Here is a 25,985-nt window from a genome sequence, read left to right as displayed (position 1 = left end):
ATTGTTCTTGGTATACAAATATGAGTATTGAAGCTGACCTGAGGACTATATGAAACTCACAATAGCAGATTAGCCACAATAGCTATCGGCTTTTTGAAGAATTTGAAGAATGAAGATGTTGTCCAATTGTTTTCAAGTTTGAATCAAGCGATTATGTTTGATAACAGATGGATTATTTTTTTGTGGTTTAGTATGATATATGGATTATGGCTTTAGTTTGTTCGAGTTTAGTTTTTACCCTTACAACAAATGAAAAATAAACTTACTTTTTAGATTATATCTGTTGGGTGGTCTGTGAACAAAATTATACCACAAAACTAGGAATAACCTAACCTGCAAATTAATATTTACACCAAATGCAGGAATTTCAGTATTCAAGGAACTTGTGGCTGGGAGTGGCTTCCCTGTATCTCAGGTTTTTTTGGCAGGATACTCCGGTGTTGGTGATGGATAAGGAGAAGCTGATTAACAAACTAAACATATTAGACAACAGTCTCCATGAAACATGTCATTATTAATATAAACACATCACATCATCGGTTATAGCCCTTTCACTTCTGCAAGTGACGCCATCTTCATGAGCTGCGTGCAAGCTGCGCACCATGCAGTCAATATTTATTTAGCACTTGAAACAAATAATGTTAAAAATAGGGTTGTCAAGTCTTTTATTTAGATTTAATTTTATTTTTAATTTAGATACCCCTTGGGGTATAGGGTGAAAAAGAGTCTGTTTGTTTTATTCTATAAGCCTTTAGGTTGTAACAGTAGCAAAATACAACATTGCATGTCTGTTAAGGAAAGTGTTGATTGTCTTATCCAAATATTTATCCCCCAATTCAATTGCTTTTATTTCCCACCCATAACTAGGATGATTACATTAAAATTTTTCTATTTCTTCCAGAACTGAACCAAGTCTTCTCCTGATTCCAGTTTCAGCTTCACAAATACAATCAGAAGATTTCACATATGTTAAGCTGCTGAACGAAGGGAAGAACATGGCATCCAGAGAAATCTCCAATTCACAGCATTCGCCCTCTCCTATAGCTCACAGTCAAATGCAAAAAAATAAGAAAACTCATCACTGTTCAGACTGTGGAAAGAACTTTACTAAAAAGTGTCATCTCCAGCGACACCAGCGCATTCACACTGGAGAGAAACCATATCAGTGTCCAGACTGTGGGAAGAGTTTTAATCAACACAGTCATCTACAGCAACACCAGGTTGTTCACACTGGAGAGAAACCGTATCTCTGCTCAGACTGTGGGAAGAGTTTTAGTAATGACAGTAGTCTCCGAACACACAGACGCATTCACACTGGAGAGAAACCGTTTCACTGCATAGAATGTGGAATGAATTTTAATCAACAAAGTAATCTCCAACAACACCAGCGAATTCACACTGGAGAAAAACCGTATCCCTGTTTAGATTGTGGGAAGAGTTTTATTAATCAGAGTAGCCTCCGAACACACCAGCGCATTCACACTGGAGAGAAACCGTATCACTGCTCAGACTGCGGGAAGAGTTTTAATACTCGGACTAGTTTACGAACACATAAACGCATTCACACTGGAGACACACCGTTTCAGTGCTCAGACTGTGGGAAGAGTTTTACTCGTCAGTATCATCTCCAACAACATCAGCGCATGCACACTGGAGAGAAACCCTATTACTGCTCAGAGTGTGGAAAGAGTTTTAGTAAACAGAGTAATCTCCAACAACACCAGCTTATTCACACTGGAGAGAAACCGTATTACTGCTCAGAGTGCGGAGAGAGCTTCAGGTATTTACAATCATTCAAGAAACACAATTGCATTATGGGCAGTCAGGAAATGAGCAGTGAAACACCAGATGAATTCATCCCAGATCCCAACCCAGAACTATTGGTAACATTTTTACAGGGAAGACTGTTGGTTTAAACTATTTTTGAAGCATATTAACAAAACAAAATATAGTTGTGTATACTAAGTGTTAAGTCCAGTTTTCAACCCATACACTGAATAAATCCTTTTAAGCAACATCCTGAAGTAGAGCTCAGTTCATAAGATAGAGTGAGTGCAGTCAAGAAATTGTTGATTATAGAGTCATGTACTTTTTTTTTTTGCAACAACTCAAGTTATTTCCCCCTACTGCCATCAGGGGCACATTGTTTAGCTATTACCATCCCACTTTCAGACATTGAGATGTCACTATGACTGCTTCTGATGGTCTGCACTAACACAGTTAATAGCCAATGCAAGCAGCAAAAAACTCTCAAGATATTACTGATAAAAATCAAAGCAGAGGATGGACCTACAGACAGACACCAATGAGACAATTCCAGCATCTCCAATTCACTTGAGGGCATGTGTTTGAACAGTTGTAAAAAGAGAATGTGCCATCCAGTGCTATGTTGCTGTTTTAATAAATACATTAGTAAATATTAAGCACAAAATGTAATTAATTCAAAATTATATTATGATTGCGTGGCACAGGATTAAAACAAGCGATTTTTGGCGGGGCGGGTGGTAATGGACTAAAACAAGCGGGAACAGGCAGGAGCACATTTAAAAAAGCAGTCTTGCGCAGACTTCTGTTATGTGATATTGTGCGTTGTCTGCCAGCTCAAAGTCGTGTCAGAGGCCTAATGATTGCCACCAACCCCTGGAGACCTTGGGAGTATGGGTGGGCCATGATGTTGTTGAAACTCTGCAACAAAGCATGTGAAATTGTAAAAATAATATTTTTAAATGGGTGGTGATGAATACTTTGAGAGCGGTTACAGACCAGGGTGCATCCAGTAAGTTTCTGAGTGAAGTGATGCCGCCAAGTACCTAATCTTTGACCTTTGTTAGTAATGTCTTTGAACATGTTCACGCTTGGGTCTGAACACAGGCTTACAACTAAAAGCACAGACCTACATGTCTCAACTCTACATGTAAGTAAACAGAGGTACTTTATCAGGAAGTGCATAATCACGCTAAAGCAGTTTTTGAAACAAAGAAAAGGTGTAAGCACGACTAACCCAAGCAATAATGTGATATTTAGAGGTGAAAAGCAAGATACACGTGAGGATTCTAGTGTCTTTTTCATGTTGTCCATTTGCAGCCTTTCCATGCTTGAAACACTAGATGCCACTAGCAGAGTCGTTAGGAGTGCAGAGGAGGACTGTTGCTATGGTAGTTCAGATTAGTATGGGCACACACTCTGAATGTCCAGATGACCCTTTAACTTAATTTTGACCATGATTTGAACTCTGACAGCACCAATAATGAAGCTATTACATACAAGGACCTTTTGACTGACATTAATGCCGTCCCTGACACTTTTAGTTTGTATAAGAGTTGATACCAAGCCATTTAATTTTAGTGCTATAATAATTTATTACTGCTGGAAAGCATAAGGGATGGTTGATATATTGTTAAGGTATTTGAGAAATAAAGTGTTTTGGTGCTGTTTAAAATTGTTTTGACTGACCGCTACACTATCTGGTAATTATTTTTATAATTACCAGATTTCTTTGGGTTATGTACTGATATGTATGCTGGCTTGTGTATGTTTTGATTTGCATATGGCATAGTGTTAATAGCATGTTTCATCGTAAATTGTTATAATGTGTAGAAGTTAATTTCCTTTTTGTATTTCTTGTAGTTTTATCCAACTTCCAATAAACCATTAATTGCTGATTATTGTGAGTTGTATAAGCACAGAGTGTGTGTGTGTGTGTGTGTGTGTGTGTGTATGTACACGCAATTAGATTCTTTTTTCTTTTTAGCAAACATGTCTTATGGTGTACAACACTTAAAGGTGGTCACACTTTCTGCTTTAAAATTCTCCACAAATTCGCTTCAAATATTATCACTTTACTCCATAATAAACTGTATAATTACAGTTTTATGAGGAGAAGGTAGCATGTTTTCCATGCACTGTTTATATCCCCACAGAATTCGTTTTTTAGAATGTCATTCAGCTCTATTCAAAAAGGTGTGGTTTTTGTAAAAGGGTTGGGTTACACCTAGCCGGGGTGGGACTAATGACTGTATGGGTGGGACCATAGACTGGAGGCTCAGGTTTCAGGATCGCCAACATGGAAGAAGATTTTGGCTTCACTTTCATTGAAAGAATGGAAACGGCGACACGGCGTCCATCTTTTTTTTACAGTTTCTGTAGTATTATTATATTCTCCTATATTCTCCAGGTTCATGTGAAAAAATAAGGTAAACAAAAGTAAATAAAATAAATGGGATTTTATTACCAGTGTTCGCAGATGCTCTGAAAAGTCCACACTGAGTTTTTAGTAGTTTTCTTCTTTTAGCTATTTAAATTAGACCAGACAGGTATTTTTTGATATATTTTCATATACTACTAAATTTATTCCATATGACACACTCACCCTCCTGGGAACTCCTTAAAATTATTTACAGTTTATGTTCTTTTTTTAAGGGGATCCATGTGGCTGATCCTAGAATTGGCCTGCTTGTTAAAATTATATAAATGAATGAATGCATTCCAAATGAAGTTGGAAAAGGCTGGAAATGTAAGTGTTTATCATAAAAACAGATGCTGACTCACATCACTGGGTGTAAACATTGCATTTTAGAAAGGCAATGACTCTCCAAATTAAAAATGTGCCCCACAGGCGGTTTTGTTTTTGGGCATCAAGGTAAAACAGAAAAATCTGATCTGGCAACCCTGGTGGCTTGCCATCCGCTCCATTTGTTCCGCTGTCTGTTGCTTAGCTAGAGACTTGCATCGCATGTAGATCCACATTTATCAACGTTTGCTTTTAAATTTGGCACAAATTCCTGTCCAGTAAGAGTGTGAGGGTGTTATCTCTGTGAAATTTCCTCACTACTAAATATTCCACAGTCAACTGTCAGTGCGTTTATAATGCAGTGGAAATGACTGGGAACAACAGCAACTTGCTCTGTGAATGTAAAATAACAGAGCGGGTTGAGCACGCACTAAAGGCCATAATGCGCAGAGGTTGCCAACCTTCACAGTTGACTTTCTTAGTCAATCACTATGGATGCTGTGGGTGCTTTTGTCGATAAAGTGAACCTGAAAGAGACATCAAGAATATATATCCAATACTCTATTGCTGAACATCACTTCTAGGCATACTAAATTATTCTTATTATAAAAAATATCTGAATAGATTTTCAGGAAGTTTTTATTAGACATTTTTTTTTATCAGGAAAGACATTTATAAATCTGAGAGTTAGAATTTACTGTAGGCCACAACATGATATCCCAAAGCAGACTGATGTTATAATCTAAATGGTGTGAAAGCTGACGGTAAGGTTTTAGTACAGTGTTTGGTGGGTTTCCTGTCACTGTGGGCCTCAGAGCACAGTAGTAGAGAGCAGAGTCTGATACAGCAGTAGAGGAGATCTTCAGATCCACACCGTTTTTCTCTTTATTTACTTTTCCAGAAACTCCAGGAACAGGAGGATCAGCTTTAATCTCATAGTTAGCCTCATTGACCAAGATCAGGAACTCAGGTCTGGATCTGGAATACTGACGGTACCACAGCAGCTCATCAGCAGCAGCACTTCCATTGTATTTGCAGGACAGGGTAACAGAACCTCCCTGTAGGACATTAACAGTGGAAGAACTTGGTTCTATTCCCTCACCAGAAGTGGAACCTGCTGGAGAGATAGAGACGTACTAAAATATGTCCTATATTAACTTACTGTACTCCACACTGAGATAATGAGAAATACATGTTCTGTTTCAGCTTTAACTGAATCTTACCTAAAATCAGAAAAGGAAGCCACCAGTGATGAAGACGAGTCATAACTGAACAGTGGTGCTGCAGCTCAGTGTTGCTCTAGTGTTTAAATGTTCATAATTCACTTCAGCTTCCCTCACTTCCCTTCTTACAGCAGCTCAGTGACACAAACCACAGCATCTGTTACAGTTCTTCTGCAGATTTAGAGGAAATCTGCCCTCTACTGGACCATTACTGTAATCATGTCTTTGTATATGAAGACAGAATTCCATATTCACTATCAACAACACTGTCTTCTGTATTGACAATCCACTTCACACCAACCCTATTAAAGCTCACTGTGGATCCTGCACTTCACTGGTAACTGTAACTTAACACTTTAATGTCACTGATCACTCCAAACACTCTTCAAATACCTCACCTCCAACAGTTACTATCCTATATCTACACCTACAGATTTATTCATTTTTAACTATTTTGGAATATAACATATTATAACTGTAACACCTGAAACAGACTGTTAAATCTGGAACACAGACTACACTTCAACTACCAGAATACATCTGTCAATAAGGGCTGTACATAAGGATAATATTTAATTGATTATTTTACTTATTATTTTTGGTGGTTGATTAACAAATATTTTATCAATTCTACATGTTTCTTGTATATGACACGTTATAGCACGAACCTCGAGTGTATTATTGCGATTATACCATAGTTCCATTACTACTGTTGTATTGAAAGATTTTGAGTTAAATAGGATGAGAAAATGCGATCGGTTTGGTTATAAACACTCCGCGAGTTAAAATAGTCCCATAGCTGCTCTGTTTGTAGCTGGGCTGTAAGCTCTGCATTATCGGCCATTTCAGTGAAAATTGTGGAAATCTAAGCTTAAAGCTGTAATAAACAGAACTGCTTTACCTCACAAATAAACGTTTTTAGGAGAGAAACCTGTGTAGATTAAAGTCCAGTGCTCTTTTAACTGAGAATGTTTTTTTTAAGAATTTAAGTTTTGGTTACCACAGCGGCGAGATCTGCGATTTACAAGAGTCCACCTTATATTCAGCTTAAAATACCCTATATTCACTGAAAAATACACTTATACACTTAAGCTTTTATTTTAATTACAACAACTATTTTCCTGTTATTAGTGGCTGATAATGTGTGTAAGGCGTATTTTCTCTATGGGATCCAGCGTCCCCCAGTGGTGTTTAATGATATCGCATTTAGTTTGTTTTTGGCTGGTAAACGCTGCATCGTTGCTAGGTTACCTGTATGTGGCGGAGTAATACCTGGAGAGCTACGGTTACAGTGCATTATCGCCTAATAACGTCGCTCATAAAACTCCTCTCAGCCAATCACATTGCAGGGTCGGAAGTTACTGTGGTGTGATTTTGGACAAACACTGCATCCAAAGCTGTGTAAACTCTTGCCAGAATGGTATTTTCGCATCCATACTCTACACACACACAGAAAATAAACAGCTATCACTCTCCAAAAATCTGTAGTACAGTAGTGTAGAACAGTGTAGAATATACATCTATAAATCAGTATTGTGCTGGACAGGACAATGGATTACTCTACCAGTGAGAAGATAGATAGCACAGCATATTTGCACATAAAGTGAAGTTGTTTCACACTATGAAAAATTTCAACAGTATAGCAGCTCACACTGGACTCTCAATTGCATTCTAAAAACTGAAAAAGTGGCCCAGATCTCATTCATGTTGTTTGTTCTTTTTCTTACCCTCGTTTTCCTCCTCTTCCTTTTTAAACATATATAAAGATTATCCTATAGAGTTTTCACCTGGTACTGCTGGGTTTCAATAACTGGTACGTTTTCAAAACGAATCACAGGGTGTTCAGTTTGTATTGCTGTATGTAAATAAGGAATTGTTTTTAGAGATTGGCCAAAAATGTGTTTAAGAAAAGCCAACTAATTCTAAAACAATTCCCAAAACTTGCTACAAGTAAGTTACCAGTTTTTTGCATTTTGGCAACCCCAGAAAACTGTAATGCATACGGACGTTGGAGATCAACACTGTTTAGATGCATTTTGCAATGTAAAACTACATTTTGATTTTAAAAGATATAATAGTATTTGATGCGCAGGACGTGTACTGAGTTTTTAAACAGTTAAAGGTACCAGTGAAACAAGGCAAATCTCATCAGCGCTGCAGGACTTTTATTTTGACATCAGGTTGTCCGATGTTACGCCTGTGGATCCTGGGCGGGAATAGAGTTGTGTGATGTGTTTCGCTCCTCAGCGGATGTCCGGGAGTCTGCAGCTTTGGGTCTTTAGTTTAGAAACACAGCAGCAGACATGGTTGGATTTAGGGCTGTTTATTTTATTGAATCAGATCAAATAACAGAGTCATTGTAATGTATTGATTGGACATGTTCTAATAGTTTCAGCGCTTTGGACAGATGTTTGCTGTGGTTTAAAATGAAGACTGTATTCTCTGTAGGTGAATATGGAAGGGTGGTTAGAGTTTCCCCCGGTCTCCAGTAAAGTGGAGCAGCAGAAGATCCAGCTCTGATCAGCAGCTCCACACCTCTGTACTCAGACTGCTCTGTTGGAGGAACACCATCAGCTCACCTGCTGCAGGTATGGAGATGTTCCACTCTTCACCTTCACACTGCTCTACATTTACTCTTAGACACACAAAACACATTCAGAAGGAGCAGCATTTAACATCACACACAAGCAGCTTCATCCAGGAGCTGGAGGATCATCTTCTCCTAGTTATCTCTGATCAATACTTTCATTATGCTTTATTTAAGATGAACAGGAGATTTAGGGGCTACTTATAAACCCTGCATGGCGATTTATTGGGGATTTATTTTCTTGTCTGGTGGGTTAAAGTGTTAAATTGTGCTGCTATTGTTTATAAACTCCTTCATGCTAACTGTAGACATATGTTTGGCCCTCTAAAACTATTCCAATTTCCGATGTGGCCCCTTGGGAAAATTAATTGCCCATCCCTGCTTTAAGAGGCTCTGGTTTGGCAGATAAAGTGTTGTTGGAGTGCTGTATGACTGGCTTGCTCAAAGATAGGCTCTGATTACAGAGAAAAAGCTGTATAAATCACAGATTCCCTTCTAGACCTAGAACCAGTGAAGACTGTACACAACAGATGAGCTGACCTAAGCAAATACCAGGATCATTAGCAGCATGCCACAATTTTTCAAAAAAGATATAAAATCCCTGCTTAAAAAGAAAGCTATATTAAACCACAGCAGCCTAAGTCTAACAAAAACTGTCAGCACCAACAGTCAAATTCACTGTTGGTGCTGACAGTTTTTGTTAGACTTAGGCTGCTGTGGTTTAATATAGCTTTCTTTTTCTTTTCTGTCTAGTGTCCATACACGTGTGTTGTCTGCAGGATATACAGATGAAAGCAAGAAGAGCAATATGTCTATCTAATCTCATTACTGTTACTGCAGATTCTCTGTTCACCAATGTTGCTGTGATTGTACTTGACCCATGGTTTAAGAGCTCAAGAAGAGTTCCCAGCATGCTCAATGCTTGCCCTTTCAGCACTGGTGAAGTGTTAATCACCCTCTGAATACCTGCTTGGGGTAAAGTCTTTGATGACTTTATTCCACAAGCAATTAGGTTACTGCGTGAGTTTGCTTCTGGAATGGCCTTTGATTAATTTAAGTGCACAGGAACTTAGAATGTAGTAGTTACAAACTTACAATTTGCATACCTGTTCAGGAAAGTTGACTGTTCAAATCAAATCTGTATCCCTTAGCAAGTTCCCCAGTTCAAATGTTTTCATTTTCCACCCCTAACAAAGATTTTCTTTTGAAATTGAGCTTAGGTTTTCTTGTTTCAGTAGGATCAATTTGAATCAATAGTCTCCAGCGATACCAGCGCATTCACATTGGAGAGAAACTATTATCAGTGCTTAGACTGTGGAAGGAGTTTTAATAACTATTTTCTTTTTTTTATATATTTCTTACAGAACTGAATGCTGTGTCTTCTCCGAGTCTTCTCCTGATCCCAGAGTGAACTTTTCTATCCGGATGACCTTTAGAAAACATTAACTTTAAGATAAAGTTAAGCTGCTGGATAAAGGAAAGGACATGGCATCCATAGAAATCTCCAGTTCTCAGGAAACATCTGCTCCTACTCCTCACACACAAATGGAGAAAAGTACAGACAAAAGACTTTGCTCAGACTGTGGGAAGAGTTTTACTAAACAGAGTCATCTCCTCCGACACCAGCGCATTCACACTGGAGAGAAACCTTTTAGCTGCTCAGACTGTGGGATGAATTTTAATAATCCGAGTAATTTTCAACAACATCAGCGGATTCACACTGGAGAGAGACCGTATCACTGCTCAGACTGTGGAAAGAGTTTTAACAGACAGAGTCATCTCCAACATCATCAGCTCATTCACACTGGAGAGAAACCATATCAGTGTTCAGACTGTGGAAAGAGTTTTAATCATCCGAGTCATCTCCTGCGACACCAGCGCCTTCACACTGGAGACAAACCGTATTATTGCTCAGACTGTGGGAAAAGTTTTAATCATCCGAGTCATCTCCAACAACACCTGCGCGTTCACACTGGAGAGAAACCATATCACTGCTCAGAATGTGGGATGAATTTTAAAGGAAAGACTAGTCTCCAGCGACACCAGCGCATTCACACTGGAGAGAAACCGTATTACTGTTTAGACTGTGGGATGAATTTTAACCAACAGAGTAGTCTCCAGCGACACCAACGCATTCACACTGGAGAAAAACCATATTGCTGCTCAGACTGTGGGATGAATTTTAGTCAACAGAATCATCTTCAGCAACATCAGCGCATTCACACTGGAGAGAAACCATATCACTGCTCCGAATGTGGGAGGAATTTTACCCAACAGAGTGGTCTCCAGCAGCACCAGCGTATTCACACTGGAGAGAAACCGTATTTTTGCTCAGAATGTGGGAGGAGTTTTACCCAACAGCGTGGTCTCCAGCAACACCAGCGCATTCACACTGGAGAGTGTAGAGTATGATTTATTAGTACATAATAAAATTGTAATTAATTTACCAGTCTAAGCATTTCTGTGTAAATGCTTGCCCAGGCATAGCGGTGCCAGGTTGGAAAAATACAGAAAGTTTATTCTCAGGATCACAGGTCAAAGGAATTAGGAATCACTAGAGAGGAAGAGGCACAGCACCAGGTTCACTGTGTTGTATTTACAGGTTAATAACTAGTGCTGGGTGGTATACCGGTTTATCCTGTATACTGGAGGGGAAATTAAACCAGTATGCAATTTTCACATACCGCTAGAGACGCTGTGGAGCGAGGTGTTGAACAGCGCCGCTATGGAATCAGATAAAGCTCGCTAGCTAAGGCTAACCAGTGAGCATAACAAGCTAATACACTGGAGTAACAGTAGGTCAGCTCTGTGGACTTATGTTTCTCTGTTCTGCCTTCGAGAAAAATTAAAACAGCACTTTTTCTGAGGAGTTTTCTGCTGCTGTTCTTTGGAATATGAGTGTTTTATCACCAATTATTCACTCAGAAAAGATAGGAATAGCATTGCGCAATTGATTCACAGCTTGGAAAAAAGTTCCCCTAGCTCCCCCAGATGAGTCCAGAATCGGTCCTGAGTACAGAATCGTTTATTCAGCACAAGTGATAAAATTCCAAAAAGACTCTGGATACGAGGTGTAGATGCAGAAGTTAAATGATAATTTTAACGCACACATGCATTTGAGTATTTTAGGTCCATTTCTAGTGTTTACGGAACTATTTAAAAAAAAATTGTGTTGTAAAGGAATCTGTGTTCAAGTTTTTGGCATATCCCTTTTTAAGGCCAATTGTTTTCATTCTTCAGCTGTTTTTTTTCTGCTAAAGAAGTCTGATTCCTTCAAATATTGTGGAATTTTGTGGGACAAAGTAAACCCAATTGTAATCAAAGCCTTATTTTCTACCCTTTATAAAAACTGCAGCATCGTTGATCTTCGGTGAAGATCCCTGAATAACTGTGGAAAACAGTACTATGCGCTACTTTAAAGTTTCTTTGCCAGTAACTTTCTGTGACTTGTTTACTGCTTTATTTATCTGTTTTCAATCATAAACACACATTCTGAAATATAATCTGTCTCTGAGTTTCTCTGTGGCTGTGTGAACATGAGGTCAGAGCGTAAAATCAATGCAAACAATGAAGCTAAAGAGTCTGAACACCACAGATTACAAGATAATTCAGAAAATGTGTCCCAGGTTTTAATGCCTTTAAAACAGACATCACTCACTCTCCAAATCACACTGTAGACACTGCACACGGCACCTTCAGAAAACCTTTTTGTATATATAAGACTTCAATACATATACACACCTTGCTGAGTATTGCCTGGTTTGCCCACATTACAAAGCATTATTCCTTTTACTTTTTTTGGTCTCTTGTATATTACCTTGGATTGTTTATTTGTAGAAAGCTTTCTAAAAGTTATTTTATATAGGTTAATAATGGCATTCCATAGAAATCTAGGGTCACTTACCGAGCCTGTACTCTGATATAAAAGGGTATGAAGTTTATTCTTAAGAAATATACATACTTCTTTATGTTTTAGAAGGAAAGTATGGGGCTCTGAGTGATCCAGCAGACTAAGCGCTGCCACTGTGATCAGGTTTGAATACTGAACATACAGCTTGCCATCGGCTACCAGAGCCCTGAAAGAGCCCAATTGGAATTGTGGAGGGTAGATGGCACTCCCAGAATGTTCACAACACGAGGTGTCTGTGAGCTGATGTTTCGGAACTAAGTAGCTGTGCTTTCCTCCGAGCGCTCTATGATGCTACTCAGCAATGCTGCATCAGCAGCAGCTCAAAATGAGGTGGTGACTGACTTCACCCTCCTGGTTTTGGGGCATCATTTGTGATAGGGGAAGTCCTAATGAGTGGGTTGGGTAATTGGCTGTGTAAACTTGGGAGAAAATAAAAAAAAATTATATATATATGTTGGGGCACCCCAACATTGTATTATGCGCAGAAATATTGGTATGATCTGATAAAGAGCAAGGTCTAAATACAACACTATGTAGTTTAGAAAAAAGATATAAGGGAAGTGAATATATAATCTATCCTGGAGTAATGCTGGTGTCTTGCTGAGTAAAAAGTATCCTGTTTGACAGTAGGATTTTCTACCTGGAAAAAGTTTATTAAGCTAAAGGAAATTATGAAAGTCTTTAAATCCACACATTTGGGTAGATGTTAACGTGTTGGATAGATTTATCCAATACCAAGTTTACAAGTCATATTCATAAGTTTCATACCAACACCAAGAATAAGTGAGCACTCCTGGAGTTGCACTAAAATTCAAGTTAAATAGGTACTCTGATTCCTATTAGAAAGAGGCATACACAGAAATAATTGCAAATGCCCTGATATTATTGTCTTTACATACAGTGATATAAAAAAAGTTTGGGCACCCCTGATCATTTTCATAATTTTTCTTTATAAATCATTGGTTGTTCGGATCAATAATTTCATTAAACCAGCTTCAATAATATCAGCTAAATATATCATATATACGAACACAGTGATAGTAGAGAAGTGAAATTAAGTTTATAGGACTTACAGAAAGTAGGGATGCACAATATTTTACATTTTACATATCCAATATTTTTCATAGGTATATAGTGATAGTAAATAAAGCAGAAGATTTTTTTTTTACCAGATTTGACCAAAAGTCACGAGAAGTTAATAATCCATCATGATGATGATAATAATAATAATAATAATAATAATAATAATAATAATAATAATAATAATAATAATAATAATAATAATAATAATGCACTTTTTTACTCTAAATAAGGGACTCTCATGGGACTGAACAAATTTTGTGTCTAAAACGAATACAGATTCACGAATTTCACATCTTTGTGTTCTTTTGAAACAGCACTAAACCAGCTTCAGTAACACATTAGGGAATGAACATAATTTATTTAACAGTTAAATCCTTTTCAAGTTGTAAACACTGTTGAACCCAAAGTAGAAATAAATTAGCAGCTATACAACATTCCCCTGAGAGGTATACGTAAATACAACGTAAATGATGCTATAACACAGATTTCCTTAAATTGTAATTAATATCCACATTCACAAGTATTTAAAAATAAACGTTTTTTATTAACAGTAAAACAAAAGTAAAATAAGCGTCACAGCTCTGCCGGACTTTTATTTTGACTAGTTGCCGGGTGTAACGCCGTTGGATTCTGGGACTACAGTTCTGCGATGTGATTGGCTCCTCAGCGGAGCTCCGGGGTTCTGCAGCTGGAGGTATTTAGTTTAGAAACACAGCAGCAGACTGTTGGAGGTTAAGGTGGATTCAGGGTTGTTTATTGTATTGGATCAGATCAAGTAACAGAGTCATTGTAATGTATTGATTGGACATGTTCTAATAGTTTCAGCGCTTTGGACAGATGTTTGCTGTGGTTTAAAATGAAGACTGTATTCTCTGTAGGTGAATATGGAAGGGTGGTTAGAGTTTCCCCCGGTCTCCAGTAAAGTGGTGCAGCAGAAGATCCAGCTCTGATCAGCAGCTCCACACCTCTGTACTCAGACTGCTCTGCTGGAGGAACACCATCAGCTCACCTGCTGCAGGTATGGAGATGTTCCACTCTTCACCTTCACACTGCTCTACATTTACTCTTAGACACACAGAAACACATTCAGAAGGAGCAGCATTTAACATCACACACAAGCAGCTTCATCCAGGAGCTGGAGGATCATCTTCTCCTAGTTATCTCTGATCAACACTTTCATTCTGCTTTATTTAAGATGAACAGGAGATTTAGGGGCTACTTACAAACCCTGAGTGGTGATTTATTGGGGGAATAATTCTTTTGTCTGGTGGGTTAAAGTGTTAATTGTGCTGCTATTGTTTATAAACTCCTTAATAGTAACTGTAGAGATATCTCCTTTATGGTCACGGGTTTCTCCACGTCAGAAATTGCGTCCAGGAAGTACCTCTTTTTTCTTATCGGTCTTCCTGCTCTCCTCCGTGACCCGGAAACTGATTTCATTATGCCATCTTGCCACCTGTCCGAAAAGAAGCCACTTAAAATCCTCCTCGAAGAGGCTTTCAACGGAGGATACACCACAGTTTATGATTCCTCCAAAAGTTTATGAATGCAGTTCTTGTCTCCTCCTTCTTTCCTCCTGCTGGAGGAATGGAGAGACGGAGCAGTTCTTGTGGAAATGGGACAGCTGATCCCTTTTAATAGGATGTGGACTAATGATCAACTTTTCTTAAGCTCAATACTGCCTAACCAGTCACAGCTGCTGCAATCAGTCAGCACATATACGGTCATCTTTTTAGTTGTGTTAATTGTGGAAGAGGAAGAACTGCCATGCATTGCAGAGAAAATACAAAATTTCTACAATGTTATGTGTTATGAAATATTTGCCTCTGGGGTTTATAGCTTCACCTACCATTCAAGGTAGAATTGCATCTTAATTGAATTGAATCTTAATTGCACGTACTCCACCGTTCATTACGTATACACACACATCGATGTGAGGCAGTGCACATACCGAACTTTTACATCAACAGTAAACAAAAAACTAAATAAAACAACGTTGCTGTTACTGTAAATTACCTGCACCATGCAAGTGAGACGCTGATTGGTTTATTTCACATTACTGAATTATAGGTCTGAATATCAAATTAAATATTTTCCATTTCTCTCCCCAAAGTTGGATTTTCCCTATTTTTAAACTGAGCTAATGTTTTCTTTTTGTTCTGTGTTTCTTCCAGAACTGGTTACTGTCCTGATCCAAGTCTTCTCCTGCTCCAAATGTCAGGTTTCGGACGTAGATGAAATCTGAAGATTTTGTAAAGACATTGTAAAACTGATAAATAAACAGGAAAACATGGCATCCACACAAATTTCCAGTATTCAGCAAATGCCCTCTCCTATACCTCACAGGCAAACAAAGAAAAGTACAGACAAGAAGAAAACTCACCACTGCTCAGACTGTGGACAAAGTTTTAATCAGGAAAATCATCTTCAGCGACACCAGCGCGTTCACACTGGAGAGAAACCGTTTCACTGCTCAGACTGTGGGATGAATTTTAGTCAACAGAATCATCTTCAGCAACACCAACGCATTCACACTGGAGAGAAACCATTTCACTGCTCAGACTGTGGAAAGAGTTTTACTCGACAGATAACTCTCGAACGACACCAGCGCATCCACACTGGAGAGAAACCGTATTACTGTTCAGACTGTGGGAAGAGTTTTACTCAACAGAGTACTCTAAAAATACACCAGCGCATTCACACTGGAGAGAAACCATATCACTGCTCAGACTGTGGGAAGAGCTTTACTCAACAGAGTATTCTCCAAGAACACCAGCGCATTCACACTGGAGAAAAACCTTATCACTGTTCAGACTGTGGGAAGAGTTTTACTCAGAGAAATGGTCTCCAAGAACACCAGCGCATTCACACTGGAGAAAAACCCTATTACTGCTCAGAGTGTGGGAAGAGTTTTGCTAATCAGAGTAATCTCCAGCAACATCAGCGCATTCACACTGGAGAGAAAATATTTCACTGCTCAGACTGTGGGATGAATTTTAATCAACAGAGTAGTTTCCAGCGACACCAGCGCATTCACACTGGAGACAAACCGTATCACTGCTCAGACTGTGGAATGAATTTTAGTCAACAGAATCATCTCCAGCAACACCAGCGCATTCACACTGGCGAGAAACCATATCAGTGTTCAGACTGTGGAAAGAGTTTTAGTAATCAGAGTAATTTTAAAACACACCAGCTCATTCACACTGGAGAGAAACCATATCACTGCTTAGACTGTGGGAAGAGTTTTACTCAACAAAGTAATCTCCAACAACACCAGCGCATTCACAGTGGAGAGAAACCATATCACTGCTCAGTCTGTGGGAAGAGTTTCAATAAACAGAATAATCTCCACCAACACCAGCGCATTCACACTGGAGAGAAACCGTATCACTGTTCAGACTGTGGAAAGAGTTTTAGAAAACAGAGTAATCTCAAACAACACCAGCATATTCACACGGGAGAGAAACCATATCACTGTTCAGACTGTGGGAAAAATTTTACTCAGCAGAGTAATCTGCAACAACACCAGCGCATTCACAGAAGATAAACCATTTTTACTGCACAGACTTTGCATCAAGTTTTAAGTATTTGCAGTCATTTCAAAAACACAAAAATGTATTATTGCATTAAGAGCAGATTTAGAAATGGGTAGTGACAAATTATCAACCCAGATTAGTTGTGTAACGTGTACAGAGATAAAACTGTTGCTTTAAGCAGTTTCTAAAGCATATTTATAAACCAAAATATAGTTGTGTGTTGTAAATGTTAAGTCCAGTTTATAGCCTATACACTGAGTATATCCTTACAAGCCAAATCCTGAAGTAGAGCTCCAATTTCAAACAAAAAATTTGGTTTAATTTTTAATGTCTAATTTTACTGAAATCATGGCAGTGTTATTGTCATATCTCATGTTGTTAGTGATATTACCTTGATAAATGCCTCTTACATCAAGGCTAGTTTTTAACCAGTAGCTGCATTTAGAGGATCCAAGTGGATGTTTTGATGGGCAAAGTTGTTTAAAAAAAAAAAGCTGGATATCTAGACAAGAACATAATCATTGTTCTTGACCAGCATAGGGTACATTTTCATTTAGGTTTGATGGTCTGGCTTATAAAATAGGTAGAAAGTGAGTTTTAACTTGGTCATTGCTCAGTATAAATACACCACGACAAAATACAGTTAGCGTCTTTCATAAGTACAAATAGTAGCATGGTGCAGTGACTAAAAGAGAGAGAATGAGAGCTCGGTAAGAAAGAAAAAATGGATGCTGTGATGAACAACTCTATTTTTTTTTATTATTTAACACTGCTATTTGTAAATGGAACATTAGTAGCAGTGGACTATAAATATTATTTTTATAGTGAATAGACAACCCATTCGGAAGTGCTGCTGGTCTGATGCATAAAAAAAAGTCATGCAAACTCTCTGCTGGTGGGTTTTTCACACGGGAGACTGTTAGTTTCTTTTCAAATAACAGTGTTTGAATTTCTTACTAAATTAACAGAAAATCTACTCAAACATTAGGGCCAATCAAGTAAGACTAAATGGGCTGTTTCTGCAGCTCAACACTCTCCACTACCAGACACTTTAACTTCTATTCTGCATCAGTCAAAACTTTATGGCAGTCTTATTTTCTCAGTATTGGACCTACCAGCTTATAAGCCCATCTGCTCCTGGCCCTAGTGGCTGTTACCTCCTGAGCATTTAAAAAAGGAGCGTTTCTACCAATGAAATACAAGATGGTCCCTTTAGCTAAAGGATGGGAATCCAAGACAAAGTTCCTACAATGTTCTCTCAAATACTTTTTCCTAGAAATGAACAGATCTCCCATACTTTTAACTGGATGATTATTAAACTTGCTGCTCAGTAATGTTGTACTGTTGTATTTTTTGACTCTATATAATGCCATATTTTATACTGCTACTGCCATCAGGGGCACATTTTGTAGATATTATCATTGCTATTTCACTCTCAGAAATGTAGATGTTACTATGACCTTGGCATTTTTTCTGATAGAAACAGATTTGTGATATCATGCTATGTCTGCCAGCTCACAAAGCCCAGTCTGAAGCCTCATGGTTGTGCCAAATTCTCAAGACCTTGCAGGTTTGTGTTGGCCATGACTTTTTGTGCCTCTGCCACACATCTTGTGGAAATGTAAACGTAATTGAATTATTATTTTTTAAATGAATGGAGATAAATACTTTTTGCCAGGCTATAGGCCAGGTTGCATCCAGCAAGGTTCTGAGTGAAGTTCCTGCACAATAGGGTGCCCCCATACCCTAATCTCTGGCCTTTCGTTAGTGATATCTTTGTTATTGAACATGTGCAGCCTTCCTATACATGAAATACTAGCTGCCACGAGCAGACATACATGGCTCCAAGCAGAGCAGTCAGAGTGCAGAACAGCAGAGGACCGATGGTGGTTTAGATCTGGACTCTGTTGAGTATGGGCATTCTTAATGTCCTTATGACAGCGCCAGTAATGAGGCTTTTACATGACAAAGACCTGTTAACTGACATTACTGCAGTCCCTGACACTTTCAGTCAGTAAAACCTTCGACCCAGGCAAGTCCCAGACCACGTCAAGATGGTCAGCAAATGGGAACACCAGTCGTTTGTAGTGAGTGCTATACTATTTTCTTTGTGTTGAAATGTAAAAGGGATAATTCTTGATTAATTTAATATTAATATTGTTAAAGAATCTGAGACGTAAATCTTATACAAAAAGTAAACAATTGTTTGGGTTGTTCGAAATGTTCTTTGCACAAAATAATTATTTTGACTCATTATCATGTATTGTATTGCTTGTAGTGATACCCAACTGAAACAATGAAACATTAAAAGAGATAAACTGTGCACTGTCTTTTGTGATTGCTGATTTATGTGAGGTGTATAAGCACAGTGGAGCAACAGAACACTAAACTAAAAGTGCAGAATGTAGACAACAAATATGCAAAAAATGAAGCAAGGACAACACAAAGAATAAAACTAATATGACTAAGATGGGTACAAAAAACAGTTGGTGCGGTGCAGATGCAGCGTTTATTACTGGGTATGAAGTTATGAGGATAAAGTGCAGAGCAACATGTTATGAGATGTTATAAGCTGACTGTGTATAACTGTAAATGTAAACCTGCAGTTACTGAAGTAGAGAATTCAGTCTTGCATCTTAAGGTGTACAACAGATAAAGGTGGTTGTCACATGTTTAGCTTTAAGATTCTTCACACATTCACCTGAAATACTATCACTTTATTCTGTAATAAACTTAGTAGTAGTTAGTAGAAGGTAAGCAGTTCTTCAGCCTTGTTCTTTTAAATAGTGTTGCCAAAATCATAGACATATTGCAGTTGTCTTACTACCTATTTTCTCCCAATATAACAAGTTCATTTTCAAAGTAAAAATATATAATCACTATATTAATGATGACTTTATTCTCAAAATACTGTGGCTTTGTTTTAAACATATTGCAGCGTTATTCTCAAAATATTACAACTTTGTAAAAAAAAAAGCAAAGTTATTCTTGAAATTTTACATCAGCTAACAGATAGTGTTTACCTAACTTTTATTAATATTCTTTAAAAATGTTCAAATTTTTAAAAGTTCCCAAAATAAATTTTATTATTTTATTATTTTATTTTTATAGAATAAAAATGATTAAAAACTAGGACTATAAATATTAAAGCATTAATGTACACAATCATTTTGGAATCAGCTCACAGATAGTGAGATTTGGGGCAGGTGCAACATGAAGCACATGGAGCAGATAGGACACTTGAACTTACTCTGATATTTCACCTGCTTATCTATTAGTTTATACATGAACCAATTAAAGATCTTATTAAAGAAAGACTAATTAAAGAAAATAGCTAGGTCCAGTAATCTTCATGGTAAAGCACAACACACACTCTGGTTCTGTTCACTCTCAGCATAGCTACACACGTGCCCATGCACTTAGCACAAGAGGCTCCTAAAGGGACAGTGCACACATTACTGAACATTAGCCATTAAATATTTCCCCTAGGCTATTTAAATAGTCATTGTAAGCCATTGTGAGCATGTGTGCAATACCAAACGCTTCCTGAGATTTTTATGCTCAGCAAATTAAGTTATAACTGAGAAATCCTACCAAGCTGAGATGTTTACAGAAAGGTACAAAAAAAGTGTCCTCTATTCAATTTCTTATGCATTCTTTATTCCAGTGCCCCAAGTTGGTTTTATCTCCCCTTCAACATGCAAGCATATATTAGTATTTTAATTGACACCACTAATATAAATAAAGTTACATTCATAAATTAACATTAATAAATTTCTTACATTCATTTTTTTCATTTACATTTAAATATTCACTATAAAAATGTGCATTTTAAGAACAAGTGCAGTTAAATGCAGTTAATTACAGAATATATTTGTGATTAATCTGATTTTTTTTTTATTAATTGATACCACTAAAAAAACCCTTCAGAACATTCAAATAGGTTTTAGTGTTAGTCAGGTTAGACTTTGCCCAAAAAACATTTAAGCCCAGTTCTGGAACAGCATTCTTACGACAGATTTTACGCATACAACTATAACAACTATAGTAAGAGCTATAATGAATGCATTGTTCGCTTATAACCAGAACATTCTGGTCATAATCTTTGTAACCGTGTGAAGATGCTGTGAACAAGACCATGAGCTACTGAACTACATTCAGCCGTGCTTTTCTCAAGGACTATCCACTGCAGACACTCTAATTAGGTGTAATGACTGGACAAAAGGCTTAAAGAAATTTGAAATGATAGAACACAATTACTAGTGCATCTCAGAAAACCTGAATATCATCAGAATATTTATTTAATTCAAAAAGACTGTCAGATTTAATATACACTACATGTAAAGTGACATATTCCAACCCATTTTTGTTTTACTTGGCTAAAAGCTTATGATTTCATTTATTCATGATTTTTTTTAGATGCACTAGAAAACAGTGTTTGTCAATTTTAAAATAAACAATCACTGATTTTGAAACGTCTAATTCTGGTCTGGTCTCCTCACTTCTGTTCCCTTTGTTGCAACCATTTTAAAAACGAGCCAACTTAGGTTGAAACAATTCAGTACATTAGTCCCACAGCTAACTAGCAAGATGGCTAGTTGCCTGAGCAATATGTATGGAGCCAAATCAGGGACAAATGTTTGGTCAATTAAAAAAAAATGGAAACTGAAAGTTATTCAGCTTGAACTTTAAAAAAAAATACAAAAATATATTAAAAGAAAAATAAATGTATCCAATGTTTTTTTCAGCTTATATATCATTTTGATTACAATTAGGAATAGGTGTAAACTATTTATGTTTTTTTTTTTCACTTTCTTGTTTATATCGATATTTATGTTTTTGGAATCAGTTTTTTTTCACAGTTTCCAATTTTATTTTTCAGGGTTCAAATCTTTATTTTACTTTTAGATCACAGTTTTTTTAGGTTTCAGAGTTTTGACCCTAATCTTGCGTGGGGGCGTGGCATAATAGGAAAAGGGTGTGGTATATGGTTGAGGACCTACGCAGGAGGACCCTGTAAATGTGCCTGCGTGAAATATATGTCTGTACGTACTCCTGTGCTTGATGGCGTCTGGTCCTCCGTGACAGACCACAGTAAAGTTCATAGACTGTGTATAGCTGGACAGAGCATCGTCTCTCAAAAGTGAAACCACCACAGGTCGGGCGCCCCCTGCTGTTCGGTTTCAGAAACCTGTGTATCAGGATCGGCAACATGGTGGAAGATTTTGGCTTCATTTTCAATAAATGAATGGGAACGGCGACACGGTGTCCATCTTTTTTTTACAGTCTCGTGTAAAGTTAATTTAATTTTTGATATTTGACTTTTTGGCGCTAATAACTTTTGAACGGAGGATGATATCCAGCAGATACTTACATAATCAGAAAAGTACGACCACAAAGAGAGAAGCAAACACATTACTTTTACGCCCTTTTAGTGTTTATACTGAAAAACAGAATAAAATGCTAACTTTAGACATCTGAACACACTCGTTTATTAGGCTTAAAATCACTACACTGCATAAATATTCCTATTCATGTTCCAGTAGATATTTTAAGAAGAAAAAAAACCAATAGCTGCATATATTCACGATGTATACACATCCTAATAACAGGGATGTTTACCTTGAGTCATGTGGACAATTGCACACCCATTAATATTATGCAAAATGCGTACAACCCTATTTTACATTATATTTTATAGATTCACAAATTCAGTAGCATTTAAGCAACTCTGTATAACACAGCTATGTGGCATTAAACACCCACTCTTTTTTATTTACAATGCAGTGCCAATTCTATTGTTTATTAGAATTTATGTATTTTAAAAATCAATAAAATTACACAGAAAACTAAAAACAACGGTGTATGATACAGCTAAGTTGCAGCAAACATGCCGGCCCCTTTATATTTTGGATACAGTGCCAACTCTACTGTATATTAAATTTTTTATAAAACGTATGTTAAGGCATTAATGCTGATTATAATTTGTTTTGCTTTTGTTGTTCTTCTTTCTAGCCACTCTCACAAGCAGGCCAGTGGTAAGCAGAACTTTAGTTTCATTACCTGATGTAACTTCCTTTTCAGTCTGAGCGTCTGAACTCTGTATCTTCTTTTAAATGTTTTTTTTTGTCTCTTTGTGGCTACATAGATACAAGTCTTCTTCTTACTCTTGTTACAGGTGGTCGAGTCACAGCAGTGTCTGGGTTGTATGATGCAATTTCCATATAATCAACATCAATCAACCAGTGTTCAATGAGTCCAATCTGTTTGATTTAATTATACTGCTTTTTATATTTGATAATACAAATTAGTTTAGTTATTTAATTTATCTGATGCAGCAGGGGGGCAAATGGGACAAAAAGGGTGTACTGCTACATCTGCATTTGCTCTTTTATTATTACCTCTTACACAACAACATCCAGTCATTTCTGAGAGAGTGTAATAACAGATAAGCAGTGTGGTTTGATATTACTTTGATCTGCTTGTGTTCAAAGCAAACAGAAGGTGTGTGAGTTTTTGTAAAGCTTCTCAGAGACTTTGTATCACTGTGTGCATCCGTTAGAGCACAGTAGTAGAGAGCTGTATCTGCCAGTTTTACTGTAACAGTGAGTTCAGTGGATGATTCGGATGCAGTCGACTCAAATCTATTGTCTGCAGTGTGATGATAACCACTCCTTTGACGAACTCCTCTATACAGTAAATACTGTAGAGCTCTGTTAGGATACTGACTGTACCAATAAAGCAGAACATATTGACTGCTGGTTTCATAAGAACATTTTAGTGTAACAGATTCTCCCTCTGTTCTAGAAACATCAGTCTCCTGATCATCTGGTCTAATCCAATCGGCAGCAAACACCACTGAAAAAAAATATATAGAAAGAAATATTTGTAAAGTATCAAACTTTTTCAAAATATTACTAAGCACATCTTGACAGTGAGTACCTGATGTGATGAAGAGGATGATGAGGAAGATGGTCTTCATTGTGTTTAAGCTCTCAGTGCTCTAATGTTGATCTGTGTGAATCTCTCTGAAGTGAGAGCAGTTATGAGAAACTACAACAGGAAACAGGAAGATGAGAATGTTTAAAATTCAACCACATGCACAGTCAATTGTACAATATTTTTACAAAGCAATTAATAGCATTAATAAACAAAAAATACTACTAAATTTAACTGTAAAATCATTTTTTGTATAAAATCTCCAGTGATCATTTTTTTTCTTACAGTGTTCCTTTTTGGATGTAGGTGTTAATTTTGTTGTGAATTTTTTGTTGTGCATACAGTATGTAAACAGTTTTATCTGGAAATGTAGTCACCTTGGCCATAACCTGTTATCTGGACACTCTGTTTTAGTGGCTTACATCTTATAGTACAGCCTTTTATGTCCCACCTAAGGGCTTATTGTCCTGGGTGTGTTTGGAGATAACCACACCTTCACACTGTTATTCTTAATTGTTTATACATTTATATGTACAGTTATTATTTTTTTTACTGTTCACTTAATAATTTAGCTTTATGATCTTTGCTCTCTTTTGTCACAGTGACACAAGGTGGTTTGGAGGTTGTTTGTACTTTTTCAGGAATCAGGAAGGTCAGAGTGTTTTCATCAACAGTGAGAGCTGTGAGGTGAACGTGACCCTGAGTGGCAGAGAAGCTTCACTGCTGTTCTGGGACCAGTGCATATGAACTAGGAGACAACAAGCTATCTGAGTGAAGTGCTGGGAACCTCTCCTCAGATAGCCAGCACATGCCTGTAATACACGGCGTATAGTTGTACACAGGCCAGAAGATCTTTCCATCCACTCTTTTCCTCTGTTTCATCTTCTCACAGACTTTAGGACACTTAAGGACTGTTTGAAACACAAGGACTGGTTGCTGTGTTCATAAAGGACACAGAGCTGAACAACATCATGATAAGAACTTGTTGCTCAGACAGGCTGGAGCTGATCACATCATCAGAACTGGACAACAACCTGTTAACTGGACTCTGCTGACGTAATCATATTGATAAATTCTGTCCAATCACATGTCATTTGCATAAATGTATAACTGCTTGGATGAAGCCTGTGTTTAGGGAGGGGAGGAGACACCAAAGGGTGCTCACTCCCTCGAATGGCTTTCTTTCTTTCTCTCTCTCTTTCTCTCTCTGGGTTGTGAATGAGTTGATCTATCGAGATTTTATCACACTTTGTGTTGACTGGTTGATGTACTTTTACTCTTTTCTAATATATATATATATATATATATATATATATATATATATTAATTTAGTTCCTTATATATATATATATATATATATATATATATATATATATATATATATATATATATATATATATATGTATGTATGTATGCTGAAACTATTTTCCAGTAAACTTTAATATATTTTAAATTCTAAGCTCTGACTCATTGGTCATCTTTTCATGCTCTTTTTTTTTTATCCAAGTCATGCTGTGGTAAATTACCCTACAGTCCTGATCGGAAGTGGATGGGAGCTTTCCCACAAATCCCTCACCTGCTCCCTGACACACCAGACTTTATACTGATTTTATTTCTTCATATATTAGAAGACCAAACTGCAACATATGTGTTTCCTGGAAAAATATATATTTTAACAAGATAAAACGGATCTTATCATGTAAAGTTAACCTATACTTACCCAACCTCAGTATCTACCACTCAATCTCCTCCATCTTTTCTCTCCAAAGTTCTCAAACACATCTTGAACCCACTGTTGCCAGTCAGCTTTGCCCTAATCTTTACAGATACACCTGGATCCATCTGGATTCTGCTCATATGACATAATTGAATTTTCCTTTACAAAAACAGAAAGACCAGAGCTAATGGGCAGTTTTGTCTTCTGTATGGCCTGCCACTCTGTTTAACCTCTTATGTTCCCTGACTTTATTACACTCTCAGATCTCAACTGGCAGAATGGTTCAGAAGTCATGGGGGAAATTCCAGGAACCATCATTGGATTTATCTAAGTATTCATCTAAGTATTTAATTAGTAATTGTATTTTGCTTAAGATATCTTTTTGATGCTGTTCATTATCTGTCACAGTTCAGTTTTAACCTTACAGTAATTTGCAGAAATTTACAGTAGTTAAACAAAATTAAAAATATGTTTTTA

At 37.2% G+C, this 25,985-nt stretch overlaps 8 protein-coding genes across 13 annotated transcripts in view; 4 read left to right on the top strand and 4 right to left on the bottom strand.

Moving 5' to 3' along the window:
* Nucleotides 1-19,175, top strand: part of LOC103021480 (zinc finger protein 585A) — a 258,231-nt gene extending 239,056 nt beyond the window's left edge. For both annotated transcript variants that reach the window (XM_049482388.1, XM_049482387.1), the window contains exon 2: nt 15,488-19,175. In XM_049482388.1, coding sequence (XP_049338345.1) covers nt 15,604-16,863 — 1,260 coding nt within the window. In that variant the 5' untranslated portion in view covers nt 15,488-15,603 and the 3' untranslated portion in view covers nt 16,864-19,175. The remainder of the gene's footprint in view (nt 1-15,487) is intronic.
* The window catches only part of LOC103047357 (gastrula zinc finger protein XlCGF26.1), a 311,263-nt gene that overhangs the window by 70,007 nt on the left and 215,271 nt on the right, over nt 1-25,985 (bottom strand). The window lies entirely within an intron of this gene.
* LOC111194226 (zinc finger protein 239-like) overlaps nt 1-25,985 on the top strand; it is a 457,259-nt gene that overhangs the window by 221,655 nt on the left and 209,619 nt on the right. For 2 of the 4 annotated variants that reach the window (XM_049482361.1, XM_049482360.1), the window contains exon 1: nt 13,886-14,191. The exons of 1 other annotated variant lie outside the window; for it this stretch is intronic. The gene's annotated coding sequence lies outside the window, so the exon portion shown is untranslated. Of the gene's footprint in view, nt 1-8,261; nt 8,322-13,885; nt 14,192-25,985 lie in introns of those variants that run through there. One more of the 4 variants, XM_049482359.1, reaches the window with a different exon arrangement.
* Nucleotides 1-25,985, bottom strand: part of LOC111196297 (gastrula zinc finger protein XlCGF7.1) — a 147,382-nt gene that overhangs the window by 38,349 nt on the left and 83,048 nt on the right. The window lies entirely within an intron of this gene.
* LOC125803867 (gastrula zinc finger protein XlCGF7.1-like) overlaps nt 1-25,985 on the bottom strand; it is a 156,312-nt gene that overhangs the window by 47,314 nt on the left and 83,013 nt on the right. The window lies entirely within an intron of this gene.
* Nucleotides 1-25,985, bottom strand: part of LOC107197279 (gastrula zinc finger protein XlCGF42.1-like) — a 200,913-nt gene that overhangs the window by 91,916 nt on the left and 83,012 nt on the right. The gene's annotated exons all lie outside the window — the stretch shown is intronic.
* Nucleotides 1-25,985, top strand: part of LOC125803860 (zinc finger protein 239-like) — a 217,288-nt gene that overhangs the window by 184,033 nt on the left and 7,270 nt on the right. The window contains exon 2 of one of the 2 annotated variants that reach the window (XM_049482400.1): nt 902-3,665. The exons of the other annotated variant lie outside the window; for it this stretch is intronic. Coding sequence (XP_049338357.1) covers nt 996-1,916 — 921 coding nt within the window. The 5' untranslated portion in view covers nt 902-995 and the 3' untranslated portion in view covers nt 1,917-3,665. Of the gene's footprint in view, nt 1-901; nt 3,666-25,985 lie in introns of those variants that run through there. 2 annotated transcript variants of the gene reach the window in all.
* The window catches only part of LOC103022836 (zinc finger protein 501), a 122,498-nt gene continuing 104,717 nt past the window's right edge, over nt 8,205-25,985 (top strand). Inside the window, exons 1-2 of the mRNA XM_049482452.1 lie at nt 8,205-8,268; nt 14,279-14,331. The gene's annotated coding sequence lies outside the window, so the exon portion shown is untranslated. The remainder of the gene's footprint in view (nt 8,269-14,278; nt 14,332-25,985) is intronic.

Source organism: Astyanax mexicanus, chromosome 8 (genome assembly GCF_023375975.1).
Source record: "Astyanax mexicanus isolate ESR-SI-001 chromosome 8, AstMex3_surface, whole genome shotgun sequence".
Classification (NCBI taxonomy): Eukaryota; Metazoa; Chordata; class Actinopteri; order Characiformes; family Acestrorhamphidae; genus Astyanax; species Astyanax mexicanus.
The sequence above is the reverse complement of the archived record's forward strand: the minus strand, read 5'-3'. Positions and strand labels throughout refer to the sequence as shown.